Source organism: Schistocerca piceifrons, chromosome 4, assembly GCF_021461385.2.
Source record: "Schistocerca piceifrons isolate TAMUIC-IGC-003096 chromosome 4, iqSchPice1.1, whole genome shotgun sequence".
Classification (NCBI taxonomy): Eukaryota; Metazoa; Arthropoda; class Insecta; order Orthoptera; family Acrididae; genus Schistocerca; species Schistocerca piceifrons.
The window spans coordinates 484,478,476-484,500,056 of NC_060141.1; the positions used below are offsets into that span (position 1 = coordinate 484,478,476).

At 42.5% G+C, this 21,581-nt stretch overlaps 1 protein-coding gene across 1 annotated transcript in view; it reads right to left on the bottom strand.

Annotated features, from left to right (window-relative positions):
* Positions 1 to 21,581, bottom strand: part of LOC124795431 (lachesin-like) — a 541,280-nt gene that overhangs the window by 110,609 nt on the left and 409,090 nt on the right. The window contains exons 3-4 of the mRNA XM_047259458.1: positions 16,869 to 17,076; positions 10,183 to 10,341 (exon numbers count right to left, since the gene is read on the bottom strand). Coding sequence (XP_047115414.1) covers positions 10,183 to 10,341; positions 16,869 to 17,076 — 367 coding nt within the window. The remainder of the gene's footprint in view (positions 1 to 10,182; positions 10,342 to 16,868; positions 17,077 to 21,581) is intronic.

The following is a 21,581-nucleotide window of genomic DNA, read 5'->3' on the forward strand; positions in this document are numbered from 1 at the left end:
TCAGCGGACAGAGATGCCTCATATTCTTGGAAAGTTGAGTTCTTTTCTTCTTCGTCACTCACAAAATTATTCAAACTTTGCAACTGATATATTCGGCCATCAATACGGGATTTTACCCACTTGGCACAAAATAAATGAAAGTGGTACCATAAATTTAGTTACTGACACAAAGTAGTGAATACAAGACAATAAACGGAGTTTACATTCGTCTCTGCATCGTAATGATAAATGTTTCAACAGATCCACAATAAAAGCTAACATTTTGCTTCAAAATTCTGTGTTTTGTAGGGTTTTAACTTAGAAATTATGGAAGTTATGTCCACTGCGTACTGTAACAAAGAGTCTTTCTACGGCCTGTTGCAGAACATTCTCGAATCGAAACGATAATAGCCTATATTGCCTCTGATATAATTACGTAATTATATGCGATGGGTAAACTGTTCGCCCGCGCGATTACCTGTGAATGGCGCAAAGAGTAGTAAATTAGCTGCAATTATCTTCGATTAAACGAAGCCACAGCTAACTCGGTCGACAACAAAGGAATAATTTGGAAGGAATGCTACAGTAGCAATGCAGAAGTACGAATATGGCTACACGGGGGCAGAAAAAGGGATGAAAGAAACACAACTGGAAAACCGCTATTTCAGATCCTTTACCAGAGTGTGCCTCCTCAAAATAAGTACTGCCTTGCTCCTCGTGTCTCGTTACTTACAAGATGTAGCTGGACCGCAGTCTAGTTCTAAATGGTAGCCCTACTCGGAATGGAAGGGAAATGATAGAACGTGATTTTCAATAAGAGGCCCTACTCCTTGGCAGACTTTATCCGCCAGTGAATATTTATGACAAATATAAACAGTTTGTCTTATGTACAGTGTTCCCTGTCTTTCACAGCCTATTCTCTAACAGTTTTATTCGCTCAGAACGATTGTATAAAAAGGGCTCCACGTTGTTCCTGTTGGAAGATTAGAACAAAACTATTACAAGTATCAACATTACTAAGACTTATGATTTGTTACTGAATTACGCTCCCCGAGTTCCGAAAGGTGGACGGTAACCATTATTGTTGCTTTGTGACATTTGCAACGGTATCATTGGTGTGGTCTGATGTCAATGATTATTATTATTATTGCTATTACTCTTATTACTGGTTCTTTATTGGTTTTCGTTCTTTTCGACATAAAACCATCTTTCATGTACACAATTGCATTAAATACACACTGAGAGTTTTATGGTTAACTAAGTCGCTAAAAGGGTCATAATAATAATAATTAATGCATATTTTCAAGTTTTAAGATAGTAGCAGATTAATTAAGGTTTCCAGAAATTCGCATTTCGATTTATTTAATTTTTATTTACCAAGTTTGGAATCGCCTAGTAATTCATCATCGGATGGTACATATTTCTAGAAACATATATTCATCACAGTCGCCGTGTTCCATGTCCGTAATGGATAAAAGTTTTATTGTAACACGTTAAGTACTGAGAACAAATCATAAATACTGCTATCCTAATTTTCTAGTGATTGATGTTACCTATTTTTTGTGAATGTATGCAGCTATTTTTCTGACTGTGAACATTCACGATATATATAAAGTACTTTTGTTCAAGTATTTAATCACTAGATCTAGTGCTGCTGGAAACGGGGAGGGGTACATCTTTCTGTAACAGATTTTTAATAATTTCTCTTGGTGTGTCCTTAGCAAGGGGCAAGCAAATGGAAGGGGGTTCACATCAGTAACTGCTTAATTTCCGCACTCACAACAAGTATCTCACGAAGACCGAAGCGGCACATATGATTTGGGAAATTCCCTGGTTTAGTCTTATCGCCATTAAACTACAGATGTTTTTCAGCTGTAGCTGGTTCTGTGGAACTTCTATGGAATATTTTATTGAACTACTGCGTAGTGGGTGCCCTTTATTGCATTGATGAGTTCCTGCCTTCCTTCTGAATGAAATTAATGCTGGATTTGACAGTGTTATAAAATTATGAGTGTGGTAATTTTATATTTGCATTCATCCCTGTGGTTAGTGATTTCTTTACAAGTTCATCCACTTTTTCGTTGTATCTATCTCGGCAGTGTGCTTCACCCAACGCATCTCTAGAAGTTTCGGTTTTCTATTACACTGAATGCGCTGTTCTATTATATTGATGGTTTAACTATTCAAAGATGTATTATACAGCATCTTCTATCACTGAATTTGAAACAGATGTAGAATCGGTGACTACCAAAATTTTGTTTGGAAGTAATTGAACAGCGTACTTAAGAACTTCAGGGATTGATTCCGCAGTAAAATTTGAGGCATTTCTGCTAACTGATATTTTCTATACCTCTCTGATCCTGGACAAAAAACGATGTAACCTATAGAGTTGTTTTGGCCGAGCGGTTCTAGGCGCTACAGTATAGAATCGCGCGACCGCTGCGGTCGCAGGTTCGAATCCTGCCTCGGGCATGGATGTGTGTGATGTCCATAGGTTAGTTAGGTTTAAGTAGTTCTAAGTTCTATGGGACTGATGATCTCAGAAGTTAAGTCTCATAGTGCTCAGAGCCAGTTGAACCAGTTATAGAGTTAAGGTATGCTAGGATAAGGGCCACAAGTGGACCAACACGCTATTTATTTGCTTAGTTCGTGAAGCTTTTTGTCTTGCATAAATGTTCCAATTTTTCTGAAATTGTAATTAATAGTTTGTTTGTGGAAATGACCGTATGGCATTGTGGGCCAGGAGACCCCCATTCGGGGAAGTTCGGCCATCGAGGGTAAGTACGTATTGCATTCGACGTCACATTGGGCGACTTGGAGATGGGGATGAAATGATGACGAGGACAACACTCAGTCCCTGAGCGGAGAAAATATCCTGCCCCAGCCGGGAATCAAAGCTGGGCCCCTTGGCGTGGCATTCCGCCGCGCTGACCACTCATATAACGGGGGCGGACAGTTTTTCTGTACATGTACATCACATATTCCGATTTGCGTCCCATTCGGGTAATTCCTTCGTGGTGCGTCCATTTTTATGTGTATTTATTTGTTAGAAGATTTATTTGTGGATAAAGTGGAGTTTTGCATGCATCTACTAAAAGAGCGTTCGAAAGAGTTGATGTCATTGCTCCAAAGCACACCCTGACGCACCTGCACAACAATTAACTCAACTTGTATAAACTGGTTTTCGTTACAGTGTGATACTTACAAGAGCAGTAGCCGATTTTGGTTCTTATTAATTATCTATACGTGCTGTGTAGTATTATAGGGTGGGCTCCTCCCATCGCACGAGATAGTGCTTTCTCGCAAGACTGCATTAAATTGTCTGTCTGAGGAGCCCATGTTAAGCGAGAGTCAACCACAACAAGAAATTTAGTGTGCGATTTCTATGGGAAAGTTTATGATTCAAAGATCATTTTGACTGATTCACAATTGATGAATTACATTGTGAAATTGCTATTGTTCATTTTTCAATTGATGTTTCTAATCAATTGTGAGAGAACCATCTGTTAGTGCATTTGGATGCTTTATCGAAGTCCTCTACCGCGTGATGTGTGTTCTTCGTGCAAGAACGTATACAAAAGTCATCTGCATATTGTACTTTTTGCGTGGGAGGAGATATACTACACACATCAAAAAAAGTTTTGCATCACCCAGGTTTTGTGGCGATGATGCTGGTAAGTTCCTATGGGACCAAACTGCTGAGGTCACCGGTCCCTCACCCAAGTTCCCAGAACTCCTGAGGATAGACGTCGACTGTGGATATTGTTCCTTTGACGGTTCAGAGATGTCACTAAACCCGCCCAAAGATGTAAACGACCATGCATGAGCAGAGCCTATTAGTCGGAGGGGGTCCGACAGCCAATCAGTTCCAGTCATTCCACCAGGAAGGAGGTACACGGCTTGCTGCTGGCTGTAGTTCACCCAAGCCTAGACGTTCAATGCCAAGGTTCGATTGCGTCCACTTTGTTATTTTGCACCAAGAATGACTCTGAACAAGGGAAGTGTCCAGGCGGCTCTGAATGAACCATAGCCATGTTGTTTGGACATGGAGGAGATACAGAGAGACAGGACTGTCGATGACATGACTCGCTCAGGCCGCATAACGGCTACCTCTTCAGTGGATGACCGCTAGCTAAGGATTATGGCTCGAAGGAACCCTGAGAATGACGCCAACATGTTGAGTAATGCTTTTCGTGGAGCCACAGAACGTCTTGTTACGACTCAAACTGTGCACAATGGGCTGAATGATGAGCAACTTCACTCCCTACGTCCACGATGAGGTCCACTTTGCAACCACGACACCATGCAGCCCGGTAGAGATGGGCCCAACAACATGCCGAATAGACCGCTCAGGATTGGCATCACGTACTCTTCACCGATGAGTGTCGCATAGGCCTTCAACCAATCAGTCGTTGGAGACGTGTTTGGAGGCAACCTGGTTAGGCTGAACGCCTTAGACACACTGTCCGGCGAGTGCAGCAAGGTGGAGTTTCCCTGTTGTTTTGGGGTGGAATTATGTGGGGCCGACGAACGCCGCTGGTGGTCATGGAAGGCGCCGTAACGGCTGTACGATACATGAATGCCATCCTATGACCGATAGTGCAACCACATCGACAGCATCTCGGCGAGGCATTCATCTTCATGGATGACAATTCGCGCCCCCATCGTGCACGTCTTGTGAATGACTTCCTTCAGGATAACGACATCGCTCGACTAGAGTGGCCTGCATGTTCTGCAGACATGAACCCTATCGAAGATGTCTAGGATAGTTTGAAAAGGGCTTTTTATGGACAACGTGACCCACGTACCACTTTGATGGTTCTACGCCGAATCGCCGTTGAGGAGTGGGACAATATGGTCCAACAGTGCCTTGATGAACTTCTGGATAGGTATCACGACGAATACAGGCATGCTTCAATGCAAGAGGACGTGCTGCTGGGTGTTAGAGGTACCGGTGTGTACAGCAGTCTGGACCACCTCCTCTGAAGTTCTCGCTGTATGGTGGTACAAATTGCAATGTGTGGTTTTCATGAGCAATAAAAAGGGCCGAAATGGTATTTACGTTGATCTCTATTGCAATTTCCTGTACAGGTTCCGGAACTCTCGGAACCGAGGTGATGCAAACCTTTTTTTGATGTGTGTATATTTGAGTTGGTGATCTAGGCTAAGGTAGACCAGCTCTTTGTGGTAGACCAGTATTTGCTAGACTACGACCAATGCTTTTATATTTGTTCATTCATTTATGAAACTGAAAATTTCTTGTATGTACTTCGTTTTTATGCCACGCCTTTCCAGTTTTTGAGACATTAGCGCTTTGTCACAAGCTTTATGAATGTCGAAAAATGCGGCAATTAATGTTTCTTTACAAAAGGTTTATGTATTCAGTAGACAACAGAGTTAAGTTATCTATTGTCGCTTTACCTCTCCTGGAACCAAACTGAGGGTTTTCCTATACTCCTTCATTAATCTGTCCAGTGTTGTCTCCATACAAGGTGACTGTGTTATTGGTCTATCAGTTTCTGCAACTAAGGTAATAGTTTTTTTCCCTTTGGGCTTCAGTGTAGAAGTAACAATGTAGGTCGTTCACTCTACAATCAGCTCATCATGGCAGCATATATGAATGAATATTTGCAGCAAGACATAATATTTGCAGTAAGACAAATAAAGATTCTTGAGATAGATGACTGATCGTTGAATAGTGAATGTTCTTTACACCAGGACTTCTATCGGAATTTAAATGAATTGCTTTCTCTGTTCTGTGGATAGGGAGCGGAGGAACTGATTGTTATTTGTAATAGCTTTTACGTCATGAAATGTACTATCCACAGAGCCGAGCTCATTCTATTGGTTTACATAAACTCAATGTTTTATGTTAACTTTGGACGGTTATATCTGTTACAGACTGTATAGTCAGTGCTACCTAAAATCAAAGTAATTAAATAAAAAAACCTAAGTTGGTTAAATTTAAGACACTAGCATTCTAGATATAATCATCCATCGTACACCTCATGTTAGGATTACCAGAGTGGAGCAAGAGATGTTAGGGCACATATAGTTTCTTGCTTCATTCTGGAAAGAGCTGGAGAAAGGTGAGGCTACTACTGGTGTAAAATACCCTCCGCAGTGTGTTGTACTATGGCTTGCAGGCTACAGTGGATGTATAGTATAAGATTTACTGGTACACTACCTGAACGACTGTTAATGTACGTTAATATGGGGTATGTCCACTCCTCGTCTTTAAGACGACGTGAAGTCTGCTAGCGACACTTTCAATGATGTGTCTGAATGTGGAGGAATGGCAGCCCATTGTACCTCAAAAGACAAAACCAGAAGAGAGGAATGACGATGGACGTTGTGGGTCTGGAGCGTTCTAACTGCCACCTCCCCCTCCCTCCCGCCCCTCCCACCAACGTGTTCGATTGGGTTCAGTTCGGGACCCTGCGCTGACGACAGAATTCACGAACGTTGTTTTCACAAATCGTTGCCCCTGATGCTGCCTTATGGCAAAGGGTACTGACAAGCTGAAGCAAACATCTGAACCGTCCTCTGCTGAAAGCAGAACACATTGTTGTAAAATATGTTCATATCCTTCCACATTTAGCATTTTCTTAAGCGAAATGGGCGGACCACACCTTAACCACGTAAAACTGCCCCTCCTTACTTCACTGTTATCGCTGCACATGGGGTGGCAGGTAACGTTCTGCAGGAATTAGCCAAACACAAACCCTTCGATCGGATTGCCACAGGATATAGCGTGATTCTTCATTTGTCGACATCGCTCTTTACACCACCTCAAGCGTCACTTAGCGTTCACTACAGAAAGGTGTGGGTTACGGGGAGCTGCACGTCCATTGTACCCAGTTCTTTCCAAATCCCTATGGACAATCACTGTGCTAGTTGGACCGCTCGGAGCAATTTTGAACTCACGAATGATTCCTTCCGCTGATTTCATGCGATTCCTTACTGCCACCTTCCGCAATGCCGCAATACTCCACGATCCCTGACCATCAGTACATGAGGTCTGCCTGTTCTCGATGTATCTGTAGTTGCTCCAATGCATTTGCACTTCACAATCACAAGGGCTGACTTGGGCTACTTTAGAAGGGTTGAAGTGTTCTTGATGGATTTATTACTCAAGTGCCATCTACATCTACGTCTACATCTACAGGGATACTCTGCAAATGACACTTTTGTGCCTGGCAGAGGGTTCATCGAACCACCTTCACGATAATTCTCTATCGTTCCACTCTTGAACAGCTCGCGTAAGAAACGAACTCCTGTATCTTTCCGTGCAAGTTCAGGTTTCCCTTATTTTATGATGATGATCGTTTCTAGCTATGTAGGTCGGCTTAAACAAAATATTTTCGCATTCGGAGGAGAAATTTGGTGGTTGAAATATTGTAAGAAGATTCCGCTGCAACGAATAACGCCTTTGTTTTAATGGTGTCCTTCCCAAATCCTCTATCATGTACGTAACACTCTCTCCCGTATTTCGCGATAATACAAAACGTTCTGCTCTTCTTTGAACTTCCTTGATGTACTGCGTTAATACTATCTGCTTAGGTCCCTCACCTCACCGCACAGCAGTACTCCAAAATATGCACGGACAAGCGCAGTGTAGGCAGTCTCTTTAGTAGATCTGTTACCTTTTCTAAGCGTTCAGCCAGTAAAAGAAAGTTTTAGGTTTGTCTTCCCCACAACTTTTCCTATGTTTCCTTTCCAATTTAAATTGTTTGTAAATATAATTCCTAGATATTTGGTTGATTTTACGGCCTTTAGATTAGGCAGACTTATCGTGTAACCGACGTTTAAGGAATTCCTTTTAGCACTCATGTGGATTACCTCACATTTTACATTACTTAGCGTCAACTGCCAATTTTCGCACCAGTGAGATATCATTCCCAAATAGTTTTGCACTTTGTTTTGATCTTATGATGAGTTTACAGAACGATAAACGACAGCATCATCTGCAAACAACCTAAAACAGCTGCTCAGATTATCCCCTAAATCGTTTACATACATAACCAACAGCAGCGGCCTATAACGCTGCCTTGGGGAATGACAGAAATAACGTCTCTTTTACTCATTGACTTCCCGTCAATTACTACGAACTGTGCCCGCTCTGACAGGAAATCACGAATCCAGTCACACAATTGAGACAATATTCAATAAGCACGCAATTTCACTAAAAGCCGCTTGTGTCCTACAATGTCAAAAGTCTTTTGGAAATCTAAAAATACGGAATCAGTTTGAAAGCCCTGCCAACAGCACTCAACACTTCGTGTGTGTAAAGACTTATTTGTGTTTCACAAGAACGATGTTTTATAAATCCGTGTTATCTCTGTGTCCTTAGACCGTTCTCTTCCAAGTAATTCATAATGTTCGAACACAATATATGTTCCAAAGTCCTGCTGAATATCGAAGTTAATGATATTGGCCTGCAATTTAGTGGATTACTTTTACTGCCATCGTTGAATATTTGTGTGACCTGCGCGACTTCCAGTCTTTGGGTACAGATCTTTCGCGTGAGCGAGCGGTTGTATATGTTTAGTCCTGGCCGGCCCGTCCGCCCCTTACTGCTTGTCTACGGACAACATAACACTCCTCGTCTCCTTTTATACTGGCGGGTCCAACGCTAGTCAGTTCCGCAATGCACAGTGGTATATCGATAATTTCACCAGGCACTGTACGTGTGAAATACACTATTGGCCATTAAAATTGCTACACCAAGAAGAAATGCAGATGATAAACGGGAATTCATTGGACAAATATATTATACTAGAACTGACATGTGATTACCTTTTCACGCAATTTGGGTGCATAGATCGTGAGAAATTAGTACCCAGAACAGCCACCTCTGGCCGTAATAACGGCCTTCATATGCCTGGGCAATGAGTCAAACAGAGCTTGGATGGCGTGTACAGGTATAGCTGCCCATGCAGCTTCAACACGATACCACAGTTCATCAAGAGTAGTGACTGGCGCTCGGCCACCATTGACCAGACGTTTTCAACTGGTGAGAGTTCTGGAGAATGCGCTAGCCAGTGCAACAGTCGAACATTTCCTGTATCCAGAAAGGCCCGTACAGGATCTACAACATGCGGTCGTGCATTATCCTCCTGAAATGTAGGGTTTCGCAGGGATCAAATGAAGGCTAGAGCCACGGGTCGAAACACATCTGAAATGTGACGTCCACTGTTCAAAGTGCCGTCAATGAGAACAAGAGGTGACCGAGACGTGTAACCATGGCACCCCATACCATCAAGCCGGGTGATACGCCAGTATGGCGATGACGAATACACGCTTCCAACGTGCGTTCACGGATGCGACCATCATGATGCTGTAAACAGAACCTGGGTTCATCCGAAAAAATGACATTTTGCCATTCGTGCACCCAGGTTCGTCGTTGAGTACACCATCACAGGCGCTCCTGTCTGTGATGCAACGTCAAGGGTAACCGCAGCCATGGCCTCCGAGCTGATAGTCTATGCTGCTGCAAACGTCGTCGAAGTGATCGTGGAGACGGTTGGTGCTTGCAAACGTTCCCATCTGTTGACTCAGGGGTCGAGACGTCGCTGCACGATCCGTTACAGCCATGCGGATAAGATGCCTGTCATCTCGACTGCTAGTGATACGAGGCCTTTGGGATCCAGCACGGCGTTCCGTATTACCCTCCTCAACCCACCGATTCCATATTCTGCTAACAGTCATTGGATCTCGACCAACGCGAACAGCAATGTCGCGATATAATAAACCGCAATCGCGATAGGCTACAATCCGACCATTATGAAAGCCGGAAACGTGATGGTACGCATTTCTCTTCCTTACACGAGGCATCACAACAACGTTTCACCAGGTAACGTCGGTCAACTGCTCTTTGTGTATGGGAAATCGGTTGGAAACTTTCGTCATGTCAGCAGGTTGTAGGTGTCGCCACCGGCGCCAACCTTGTGTAAATGCTCTGAAAAGCTAATCATTTGTATATCGCAGCATCTTCTTCCTGTCCGTTAAATTTCGCGTCTGTAGCACGTCGTCTTCGTGGTGTAGCAATTTTAATGGCCAGTAGTGCAGAAGCCCAGATGATATGGTGAAGCCATGCATCCGTCGCAGTGTATCCTGACACTTTTGACCAGACAGAGTTTGTGTGAACTACCAGCCTAAGTCGTGAGGTGAAGCCATGCAGCCGCAGCTGTCGACACTGACCGTCGCGGCCGCCGGGCATGGGTATGGGCTGCCCGCCCTCGCGCCGCCACGTGATAGTAGGCGCCGGGACGCCGGAGGCGGCGCAGCGCAGCGTCACGTTGTCGCCCTCGCGTGCCACGAGGTCCGAGCTGGTCGGCTGGTCCAGGATGTCGGGCGGCACTGAAACAACCACCACTCACATCAGACCATCACTCAATATATAAGATGTTGGCAGTTTCCTGCGCCCGCACCAAAAGTATGTGGAATCTGACCTAAATATAACGCGATCTTGGTTGAGACATTACATACTGACGCAGGTAAATGCTGAGACATTACAGACGGCAGACAGGCGCGAACAGACTCCCAGTTGTTTTGATGTGCGGCGTGTTGCGGTGTCCAAGATTTGGGACACAGGTAAGCATCGTTCGCGAAGAGGCAGCGGCTGGAATCGTCCGCTACACCAAGCAAGTACTCCGTCTGCAGGCCACGAGTGGCCTACCGGGACCACCCGACTGCCGTGTCATCGTCACATCCTCAGTGGAGGATGCGGATAGGAGGGGCGTGGGATCAGCATACCCCTCTCTCGTTCGTTATGGTATCTGCTACACCAAGTAGATGAAAGTTTCGATATCTGCGATTGGTGGAACCCCGAGGACGCGAAGTAATCTGGCTGACAGAAGGGCAGCAGTAGCCTGGGGTGTTATCACCAAGGGATAAAACCTGCGCGGTTCATGATAGCAGGAGTTTGTCGTATGACATCGCGCGGATTCTGAGGCCGAAAATTCATTTCACAGTTACAAAATACACTGAAGGAAAGAAATAGCAGACCAAGAAGGAGTTGTGCAACATAAACGAAAGTTGGTTGCGTGTTTCTCCATCTGAAAGATGATGCCTATTTGCATTTCATGCCAGTCGCTTAAGAGGGGCGCTAGCAGCGCCACTGTGAGACGGCAATCAGGTTTGCTTTAAATACGCGTATAAATGTCGTGAGCGTTAGTTACCGTCGATATTTGACTTGTTGAGTTGCTAGTCAAGAATGCGTGTAAGGCGACAAAGACGCCATTATTAGCAACTCCTGTAATAGGTCTAAGACAAGCTGCTCGTCCCTTGTGCGATACTAAAGCAAGACTTTGAAGGAATGTAGCCACTCTACACGATTTCTGTCAACGGTGGTCGCTAGAATGTACCACGACAAGAAGACTGGGCACCGGAGGGCCACGTGGGACTACCGAGAGCGAAAGCCGTCGAGGTCGGCGTTTGGTTCTGGCGCATCGAACTGCACCAGCAGCACTAATTAGAGCAGTAATTGACACCACGGTGACGCTACGAACTGTTACAAGTCGGCTACTTCAAGTCTAGCTCCGAGTCAAATGGAAAACTCTTCTGAGTAACATAGTAATAAATTTTCAGGACGTAGCTTCAACAACTTTTGATGCACTGAAAGTAACTGTCTCACAGGGAAATAAAAGCAATTATAATGTATTGGGAAGTCACTGCTATATCTGGCGCCCTATTGCTTTAATCTTATTCGTGACAATTACAGTGATCAAGTACATTACATTAATTAGTCTGACGGTTTCCAATTTACCGCACGTACTAATATCTGCACCATTTGTAAATAAAATCTGTAATGGGTAGCAAGATGAACTGAAGGGTTCAAAATGTTTCAAGCCTAAACCTCACTGTTGTGTTGCCACCTTTAAAAATTAAATAAATTTTTTAAATAATTTTTAACTTTGCTTTAGGGTATTGGTATGTTGAAAGATCAATATTAGCAAATGAATGTGTAAAAGTGTTACGTTTGTGTGAAAAGTTATTTGACATAAATCAATTACTTCATACCCAATTGTTAATTAATGGTAAGGAAAATGTTATTGCCATTCAATGAAAAAATTGTAATGACTGTAACCACCTCAAGGCAAATTTTCATGGTTAATATGTTAAACAAATGCACAGAATAAGATCAGGGAAAGGACAAAGAGTTTTACGTGACCAGTTTTGGGGGTGACCTTGGCGAGAGGAGTGCCAAGGGAAAAGACGGTGGAAAGAAAGGCAGTTGCGTGGTAGCCTTCACAGCGTGTGTATCGGGATGTGATATGTCCACTAAAGTGAGGCTTATATGGTACTAAAAAGTGCAACCAAATATTCGGACGGCAGCGGCTTTTGTGCCCCAAAGTCGTCTCCAGTATGTATCAATTCGGAAAGCAAGATTATCCGAATAATTTTATGATGGAATCTGGCCGACGCTCCAACGAGTAAAGATGGCTGTTGCTTGTGACGTGGCTATCAATAAGGAATTCCATCTCTGTGGACGTGAAGAGCCGACGGAAATTGATGCACCAACAGTACTATGAGCCCCCCAGCACGCAACGCAAGGCAAGCACTAATTTTATAGACTTGGTTTGTTTGATCTCAGAACTTGTAAGAGGTTACAGTCAAATTACTTTGAAACGAAAAAATAGATGTGCAAACATTCTCCAAGAATTTCTGCCCTAAGCCACACCAGTCCTGTTTCCTGGTCATGTCTGTTGCGAAATGACAGTTTGAAAGTTAAATGGCTTGTTTGTTTAATAATTGGATAAAAGGTACGATAAGTAAATTCATTATTATTACGCACTGCTTCATAGTAGAGAGAGGGAGTCATTCAATCTAAGAAATTGCTTTGGTTTATAACACGATCTTTAAATGTGATCGCTTTGTTCAAAGAAATAAACTACAGTCCATTGAATAACATTAATGTTGCTACAAATTTAAATTTGCTTTACTTGCTAATTCATGATTTACGTAACAAGTTTTTCAAAAGAAAAGATGGCTGCCACTTGGCCAGTCCCAGTTTGCTTCCACGTTGTTTCGAAGTAAGCCCATATAAGATTACAGCCATTGAAAGACACTGTCACTACTAAAAGTAAATAAAAAAGAAAAACGTTTAAAGATTTCAAAATTGCTCCTTCAGAGCTGGCGACCGAAAGTAAAATTTTAGGAATTGTTTATCTTAGAGTGGGCTTAACTAAGGTAAGGTTTCCAGTCTTCTGTGGTGTACTACTGCGCTGTGGATGGATCTGATAGCAGGTAGGTCAGACGTTGTACAATCCTGTGCGCCCCACCGAATTTGCGTATCGAGCCCCTTCATAGAAATTGTGTTTTGGGTAGAAGCCCATGTAAAATGACCGCCTTGCAGTGTAAAGTCCATTAAGTTACACCGGTCATAGGTTTTGTTGAACATAGAATGTTTATTAACAATATTGGCAGTAACATTTTTCAGTGTAAAATTTACGTTAGCGGGGGTGAGTGAACAGCTGTATTGTGGCTTGAGAAAATCAGCGGCATGCGGCGGAGACACTGTTAAGGTTTTTTCTGCCGGTGTCCGCTAGGCGGCAGAGGAAGGGCGGCCGGTACCCGCTTCCAAAGGGCGTTCGCTTTCGTCCGGAAGGCTGGCGCGGGACTTTCACTCAAGAGCAAACAACTAGCGTTATTATGTGCACTAAAAATGTATCCATTTAAACAAAATTAATAGTAAGGAAAGACATACGTAGTTAACAGTTTGCTTTTTTCAACTACGTTTCGTAAAGGCATTACGATTCCGCGCGATTTCGTACAAAAGTATTTAATACTACGAATCGGTCACACGTGGAATCGGCGGGTTCGGTTGAGATTGCACTATGTATCCAATCAGTATAGCTAGGTGCATCTACTGATGAAGCTGTTCGTTGATTTTTCAGCAGATGGAGCAGTAATGTACACATATTTTAAATCATTAATTTTATTAACTTGATTTATAGATTTATCAAGACCTTTATTTTGCTCTCATGTAAAACTTAAATCTTGTGACAAAGGTTCAGTCAGTCTGTCCTCCTAGATTCACCGCCGCATTAATGTCTTTGTCACATAACAAAGAACGTTGTGAGATCCAAATAAAATCAGCGACTGATGAAAATTGCCAGAGTGATGAATAATTGTCTGCACTTTGTTGTAGGTGTGAAAATTCCTCTTTATTGATGTTTCAGAGACAGTAATCTATAATGGAAAAAGACAAGCACTGCTCACTAGATAAATGACGTCCAGCAATGTTTTCCTGTGCAACAGGTGGGACGGTTCGCAGGATGATCCTGATGAGGTCTGAGAGTCAGACGAGTGTCGAAAGTTTAGGTGCGTAACTGGGATTGGTGCTTCTTGAAAGGAGGAGCTGAAATCCTGGTGAATGGCCTCGGTGTACTTTTTAATTTGTTAGCAGCGGAAGGATGTGTCAGCACCTGTGGCGGTAATCCGCTTGACTGACAGTAGACAGTCAGCACTGCCCGGCTGGGTTGACCTCGGTGAAATTTGGCATTTGGGTTTTAGATAGGCCTTTTGGCATATATTTCTGGTCAATAGTTATTCTCATACCAGGAAAATCATGACGAAACAGTTTTTTAGGCGCTCTGAAAATAATCATTTCGTAAAACGAGAATCAGGAACATTTACTGATTCGTATCTCCACCTGGTTCATAACGTTCTGAGAATATAAACGTTATAAAATCTCGTCAGCTACAGGAGAGATGAACCATGTAATACTTTCGATAGATCAATTAATGATATTCGCTTAATACAACATCTATGCTTATAATATAACACATTTTATGGTAACCAATAAAGGCGTTCGATGACGTAAAGTGGTGGAAAGTGTTAGAAATTCTGCAACAAATATGAGTACGAGGCAACAATAAAACCAAGAACGAAGCACTCAGATAAAAAAGTGTGCCAGGCAGGTTTGCAGTCGTTCACCCCTACAGATCTATCTGCGCATTAAAGGGGCAATGACAGAAATAAAAGTTTCAAGACTGAGAGTAAAATTCTTGGTGAAATCATATCAGTTACAAGCTCTGATGAGACGTTATGAACATTAGTGAAAGCGGGGAAGAATTCAGGAGCTGTTGGCTGGGATGAACGATACAATGAGTACACACTATTTATTAAGTAAGCCGTAAAACACCGGAAACATTAAAGAGTAACAAATAAGACTTAGCGATAAACTTAACATCAAAATTAGGGACCAAGTACTAGATAAAATAAAGGAATTGGAAACAAAATAACAGACGACTGGACAAGCAGTGAGGACACAAAAGAAAGATTAGTACAGCAAACGGGGGCAGTACCGGCCAAAGGAAGTCTACTAGTATCAAATGTAGGCCTGAATTTGAAGAAAAATTTCTGAGAAAGTACTTTTGTATCACAGCATTGTGTGGAGGTTGTAAGTAGGCTGTTTAGGTTTTTATGTTGTTAACGCCACGTAGCGCTCTGTCTGAAAATCACTGGCTGTGCTGCGTGCAGTCTGTCGCTGGTTGGCATTGTTGGAATATTCTCTATCGCAGTGTTAGGCAGTTGGATGTGAACAGCGCGTAGCGTTGTGCATTTGGAGGTGAGCCGCTAGCAGTGGCGGATGTGGGGAGAGAGATGGCGGAGTTTTGAGAGCGGATGAATTGGACGTGTGTCCATCAGAGACAGTAAATTTGTAAGACTGGATGTCATGAAATGATATATATATATATATATATATATATATATATATATATATATATATATATATATATAAAATGACTTTTGAACACAATTAAGGTAAATACATTGTTTGTTCTCTATCAAAATCTTTCATTTGCTAAGTATGCCTATCAGTAGTTAGTGCCTTCTGTAGTTAGGATCTTTTATTTGGTTGGCAGTATTGGCGCTCGCTGTATTCCAGTAGTTCGAGTAACGAAGATTTTTGTGAGGTAAGTGATTCATGAACGGTATAGGTTATTGATAGTCAGGCCCATTCTTTTGTAGGGATTATTGAAAGTCAGACTGCGTTGCGCTAAAAATATTGTGTGTCAGTTTAGTGTTGATCAGGATAAGTAAAGAGCGAAATGCCTGAGTACGTTCAGTTCTGCTCAACTGTTTCAAAATCAAATAACGTAAGGGTTCAAAAATTGTTCAAATGGCTTTGAGCACTATGGGACTCAACAGCTATGGTCATCAGTCCCATAGAACTTAGAACTACTTAAACCTAACTAACCTAAGGACGTCACACAACACCCAGTCATCACGAGGCAGAGAAAATCCCTGACCCCGCCGGGAATCGAACCCGGGCGCGGGAAACGAGAACGCTACCGCACGACCACGAGCTGCGGACTAACGTAAGGGATATCCAAGAGCAGTAATTAATAAATTTTTCCAAGAGGATGTTTCAAGGTGAATCAGTTACTGAAGGAATACCGGGAAGGACGGAAATCTAAGTGTATGAAATGTGGTGATACAGGACTACGTTGAAAGTTAGGTGGAATGGTCAGGTAAGGAATGAGGAAGTTCTCCGCAGATTCGACGGAGATAGGAAAATATGGAAAACATTCACAATGAGAAGCGAGAGAATGACAGGAGTGTGTTGATACATCGGGGAATAACATCAGTGGTAGTAGAGTCATTCGTATAGGGTGAAAACTGTAGGGAAGATAGAGATTGGAATTTAGTCAAGAAATAACTGAGGTCGTAGGGTGCAAGTGGAGCTTTGAAAGGAAGTTGGAACAGGATAGGCCGTCATGGCGGTTCACATCAAACCATTCATAAGATAGCAAACCAGGGGGAACGAAAAGAAGAAAAAAGCCCACAACAATTTCCATAGGGTAGGACTTAGGAAGAAACAACAGTTTTAATACAGGGACAGAGTAAAAATCACAATACGCGCTTGTCGCACTCACCGACGACCTGCATGTAGCCGAGCTGGCTCTTCATGGGGTCCGTGTTGATCTGGCACATGTACCAGCCGCGGTCGGACTCTCGCACGTCGCGGATGTGCAGGAACCAGGTGCGGCGGTCGCTGTGCGTCACGCCGATGCGGTGGTTCTTGGTGATCACGTGCGCTGCGATCGTCAGGATCGTCTGCGTGTCGACTCGCAGCCACGCCACCTGCCGAAAAGGAAAACACACCACTGGTGGAGCGGACCTGTGTGAGCATGGGGCAGTAGCAATTCATGAATTTGTTGGTAAATAAGATACTTCTGTCAGCAGATGTAGTATCTGTATTTCGAAAATGTCTCAATTATTGGAGATATCGTCAGTTCTAATTTTCATTATCCGGTTATATCTACAGCAGGTTCCGATGTAACTTAAAGCCCTGAACCATCGACAGAACTAGAGTAATTGGGACCTCAGAGCCCGATCCCACCCTTCCGACTACAATCCAGTGTCCAATTAATCACCACTGCTGCCTAGCTCTTATTTTCGTTTATTTACATCAAAAAGGTAAAAAATAGTATATATTGCAATAATTCTTTTTTATGACAGAAATTCAAAATACGGAAATCACACAGTCCTCTTTCCCATTTATTGCACCAATGCCATGATTCCTCCTTCATTCATTTACTATCGACAAACACAAATCCGCAAAAAGCAAAACAACGAATGCAAAAAATAGCTCTTGTATTTACGTGGCGTTGGCTCAATTGGCATAACTAAAGTGGTTCTAGCCCGCATCTCGTGGTCGTGCGGTAGCGTTCTCGCTTCCCACGCCCGGGTTCCCGGGTTCGATTCCCGGCGGGGTCAGGGATTTTCTCTGCCTCGTGATGGCTGGGTGTTGTGTGCTGTCCTTAGGTTAGTTAGGTTTAAGTAGGGGACTGATGACCACAGATGTTAAGTCCCATAGTGCTCAGAGCCATTTGAACCAAAGTGGTTCTATCTGTCAGCCGAAAATAAGACACACGCCCGTCTGTAGGGGAGAGATTTATACGTCTCATGGAACTATTGTTGAACGTGGTCGTCAAGATATCTTTCATACATGCCCAGAGCCATCCCAATTTTTGCGCCTTCCAATACATTTTCTTGTACCGCTTCTTCCTCCTTCACCTCTCCAACACCTTTACCTTTCCCCATCAAATGGTTCAAACGGCTCTGAGCACTATGGGCCTTAACATCTGAGGTCATCAGTCCCCTAAACTACTTAAACCTAACTAACCTAACGACATCACACACATCCATGCCCGAGGCAGGATTCGAACCTGTGACCGTAGTTGTCGCGCGGTTCCGGACTGAAGCGTCTAGAACCGCTCGGCTTCACCTTTCCCCATCGCCACGTGCATCTACACTCTTGAAGAACTGAACTACAGACACGTAAAGATTCACCCCGATTCAGTAATGACGTTTTGTGGCATGGAGTTCGGAGAGACTAAATGCTTTAGGGAGTCGTTCTGATCCACGACCACTGAATCGCTACTCGTAGCTTACGAACATTGATCAGTAGGTCAGCCTGGAGAGCAGGGAAGTACACTCAGCTCCATGTTCTCTAACCATTCTGAGAAATTTGGCTCGATGCATTGTACTCATCTGTGGTGTGATATGTACAATCACACAAGTGGACATGGTCATGTAGTCCGTTATTGAGTGGTTCGTCAATATCAGATCGCCACATTTTATTCCGCGCTAACTTCTAATAGGGGCACTATCTCATCTCCTGCCTGTGAAAGGTGCTCTGTTAAGAAGTAGTATGCATCTCCTCGAGCGGTTTCCAAAGTAGCCGTAGCCAGCCATACCCGTACCATACACGTGTGTGCCAACGTATTCAGCGATCCGCCGGTTCATTCAATCTATCTCCTTGCACTGAGCGTCCCGTGCCGTTGTTTCGGCGCCCATGCAGATCTTCCTCCACGGTGATTAGCCGTGAGCAGACGTACAAGTATCGTGCAGTGGATGTTTCACCACATAGAAATGATATAGATCTGGGTAGTGTCACTGTTCACAGATAGTTATTGGCCAGAATAAATTGGGGAGTCCTTTCTAAGCCGATGCTCCGCTATTCATGTCCATGTTAGTCGAAAAAACGTCGTAGCTGAAAGTAGTTGGCTGTGTCGGTCGATATCTTCTCCGAATCGAGGTACCCATGGTACTTTCCTGACAAAGTATCTTTTGGAAAGCCAAGTGCTGAATTTAAAGTTTTAGTCACCTGTCAACTATGTATCGTTCGCTACCGCTGCCACTAATGTTTCATAGATCGTTAAAGCAGCTTTACCATACGCTTCACATTGGCCTGTAATTGTAAACCAATAAGAAGCGTATGGCAAAAGGTACTTAGCGTGATACCAAAAATTAATGTTCCTTCCGTTCCAAACACGTATGGAGCACGGGAAGAATGACTTCTTAAATGCCTCTGTGAGTGCCGTAATTAGTATAGCCATGGCTTCACGATCTCTACAGGAGTGACACGTGGGGAATAGAGAATTACTCTACATTATTTTTTTAAAAAAAGGTTCTATTAACTTTTTGGCTTTTGTAGACTTCTAACACCATAGCTCAGATACTTCATACCATTTGCTGATTCATTTTGATTTCTGTTTTGTTCAACATCACATCGTTGAACTTCTGTAATTATTCTATGATTAAATCGGTATTGTATAAAAATGTGTACTTTTTTCTTTGTACAAAACTTTGATATCCTGGTTTAATCCTATGCAATGTATTGTCTTTATTAGTTAAGCACTTTGCCTCACTATGAGGGAAACAAAATTTATTGTATGAAACTGAACATTTGTTCAAATAATTTTATGTTGAACAGTAAATTTGTGCAAATGATACGTTTTGTTCAAAATGTCTTGTTACACTGTATTTGCTGATCACCACTTAGGGTTCTTTGTTCTTTATATGTTTAAAAGGTGTTGTGGTTCCCCTCGGGAACGGAATCGTGTCGCGCGAGCAAACTGTGGTTGGCGTGGATTGTGCTGGTGCCGAGAGAGGTTTTCTGTGCCATTTTCCAATGTGCCAAAGCCTCGGATGGATGGATTAATAAGCTAGCTCTGTTTTGGAAATGGTATCTGTCATCGCTAACAAGAAAAGACAGAGCTTTATCATTATCAACTGCTGATCCAACTGCCAGGACGTACTCGACACCACACTGCGCAATCATTGCAACGAAAATAAGGAGTTATAGAAATGTAAAGTGAAGTTTCAGTCTATGTAGACGTTTTATTTGTTACAAATAATAAGGTAAACCAAAAAGTACACTTCGAAATATTACCTTGAATTATCCCCTGTCACATAATCCCTTAGGATCCTTTCATGCTAAATATGCTTACCGAGTGTCCATGTTGTGAAAATATTAAAGCCCACTTGTTAACTAAATAATGCCATTGAAATTGAAAGGTGGCTACACTGAGCCACTGCGCCAGAGATTGCGCCAAAGAGTATTATTCTGCCGCCTCCACAGTGCCTGTTAAGAACTCGTAGTAGTCAGTGCCGGTTAAGAACTCGTAGCAGTCTGTGCTTATTAAGAGCTCGTAGTAGTCAGTGCTTGTCGAGAGCTCGTAGAAGTCAGTGCTTGGAAAGAACTCGTAGTAGTCAGTGCCTGTCGAGGACTCGTGGTAGTCTGTGCTGAGATGTTGTAGCAGAGAGTGTTTGTTGAGATGTGCTATTAGGCAGTGCTTGCTGAGATGTGATATTGGAGAGTTCTGGTTGAGATATAATGTAAGGATTAGAATGATTTTCATCAATATAAATGAGGTAACTAACTCCGTTTGTTTTTATTTCAGTGTCCTAAATAATGCGTCATTACAGGTTCAGTCAACAAAACATCTGGCGTGTGTTCTTGTATTAGAGTGTAATTCTGCTTTCCTTACGCAATTATCGTACTTCTAATTTTCTTTTATCACGTCAGTATAATTGGTATTTAAAAATTCTTGTCTTGTTGAAGAAGAACCGTGCCAGATGTGTACGTTGAGTCACACTCCCACACACAGAACAATTACATTTGTGCTTGGGTTTTGTAGGTTTTATAGTTGCTGGGGACTTAATTAATTAATTAATTGTGTTAACCAAAATTTTCATTTCATTATTTGTTGTTGTTCTTTGCAGTCAGATAGCGTAACAATACTAGTCAGGGCCAACCGATTACGAAACAGCGTAATCGGACATACAGCTACAAAAACTAAAAATATTTTCAATGATATTTAATTAAGCCCCTATGCAAAATATATTAAGAAGAAAGTAATTAAATTCAAAGTTAATGTGGTAAAAGTGCATGAGTTAGTAAATGATGTTTACTGAAAGTATTTTTGCAATTGAAACTGCTTATTTCAATGTTTGTGGGCTTTCAAAAGGCATAAAGTGAATAATTGATTTTAAAGTAATGAAATAGTAAAAACAGATAATAAAACAATTTGCTGTCGGTTTCAAAAGTAAGTGTTTTCAAAACTGTGGCTCATAGTGTTTTGCATAGTGAAGAATCATAGTGCACTAAGTTGAAAAATGCAAAAAGGTGATTCATTGTCTTAAAATTATGACAGTTTGTGTCCCAGTGCAGTAAAAGTTAAAAACTATCACTGCTGAAATTATATATTCGTATTTGGTAAATTCTTGGTCCCTATGTGTGTTACATAATGTATTGTCAGTTTAACAAGATGCATATTCTATCTTTTGTGCTCACTGAT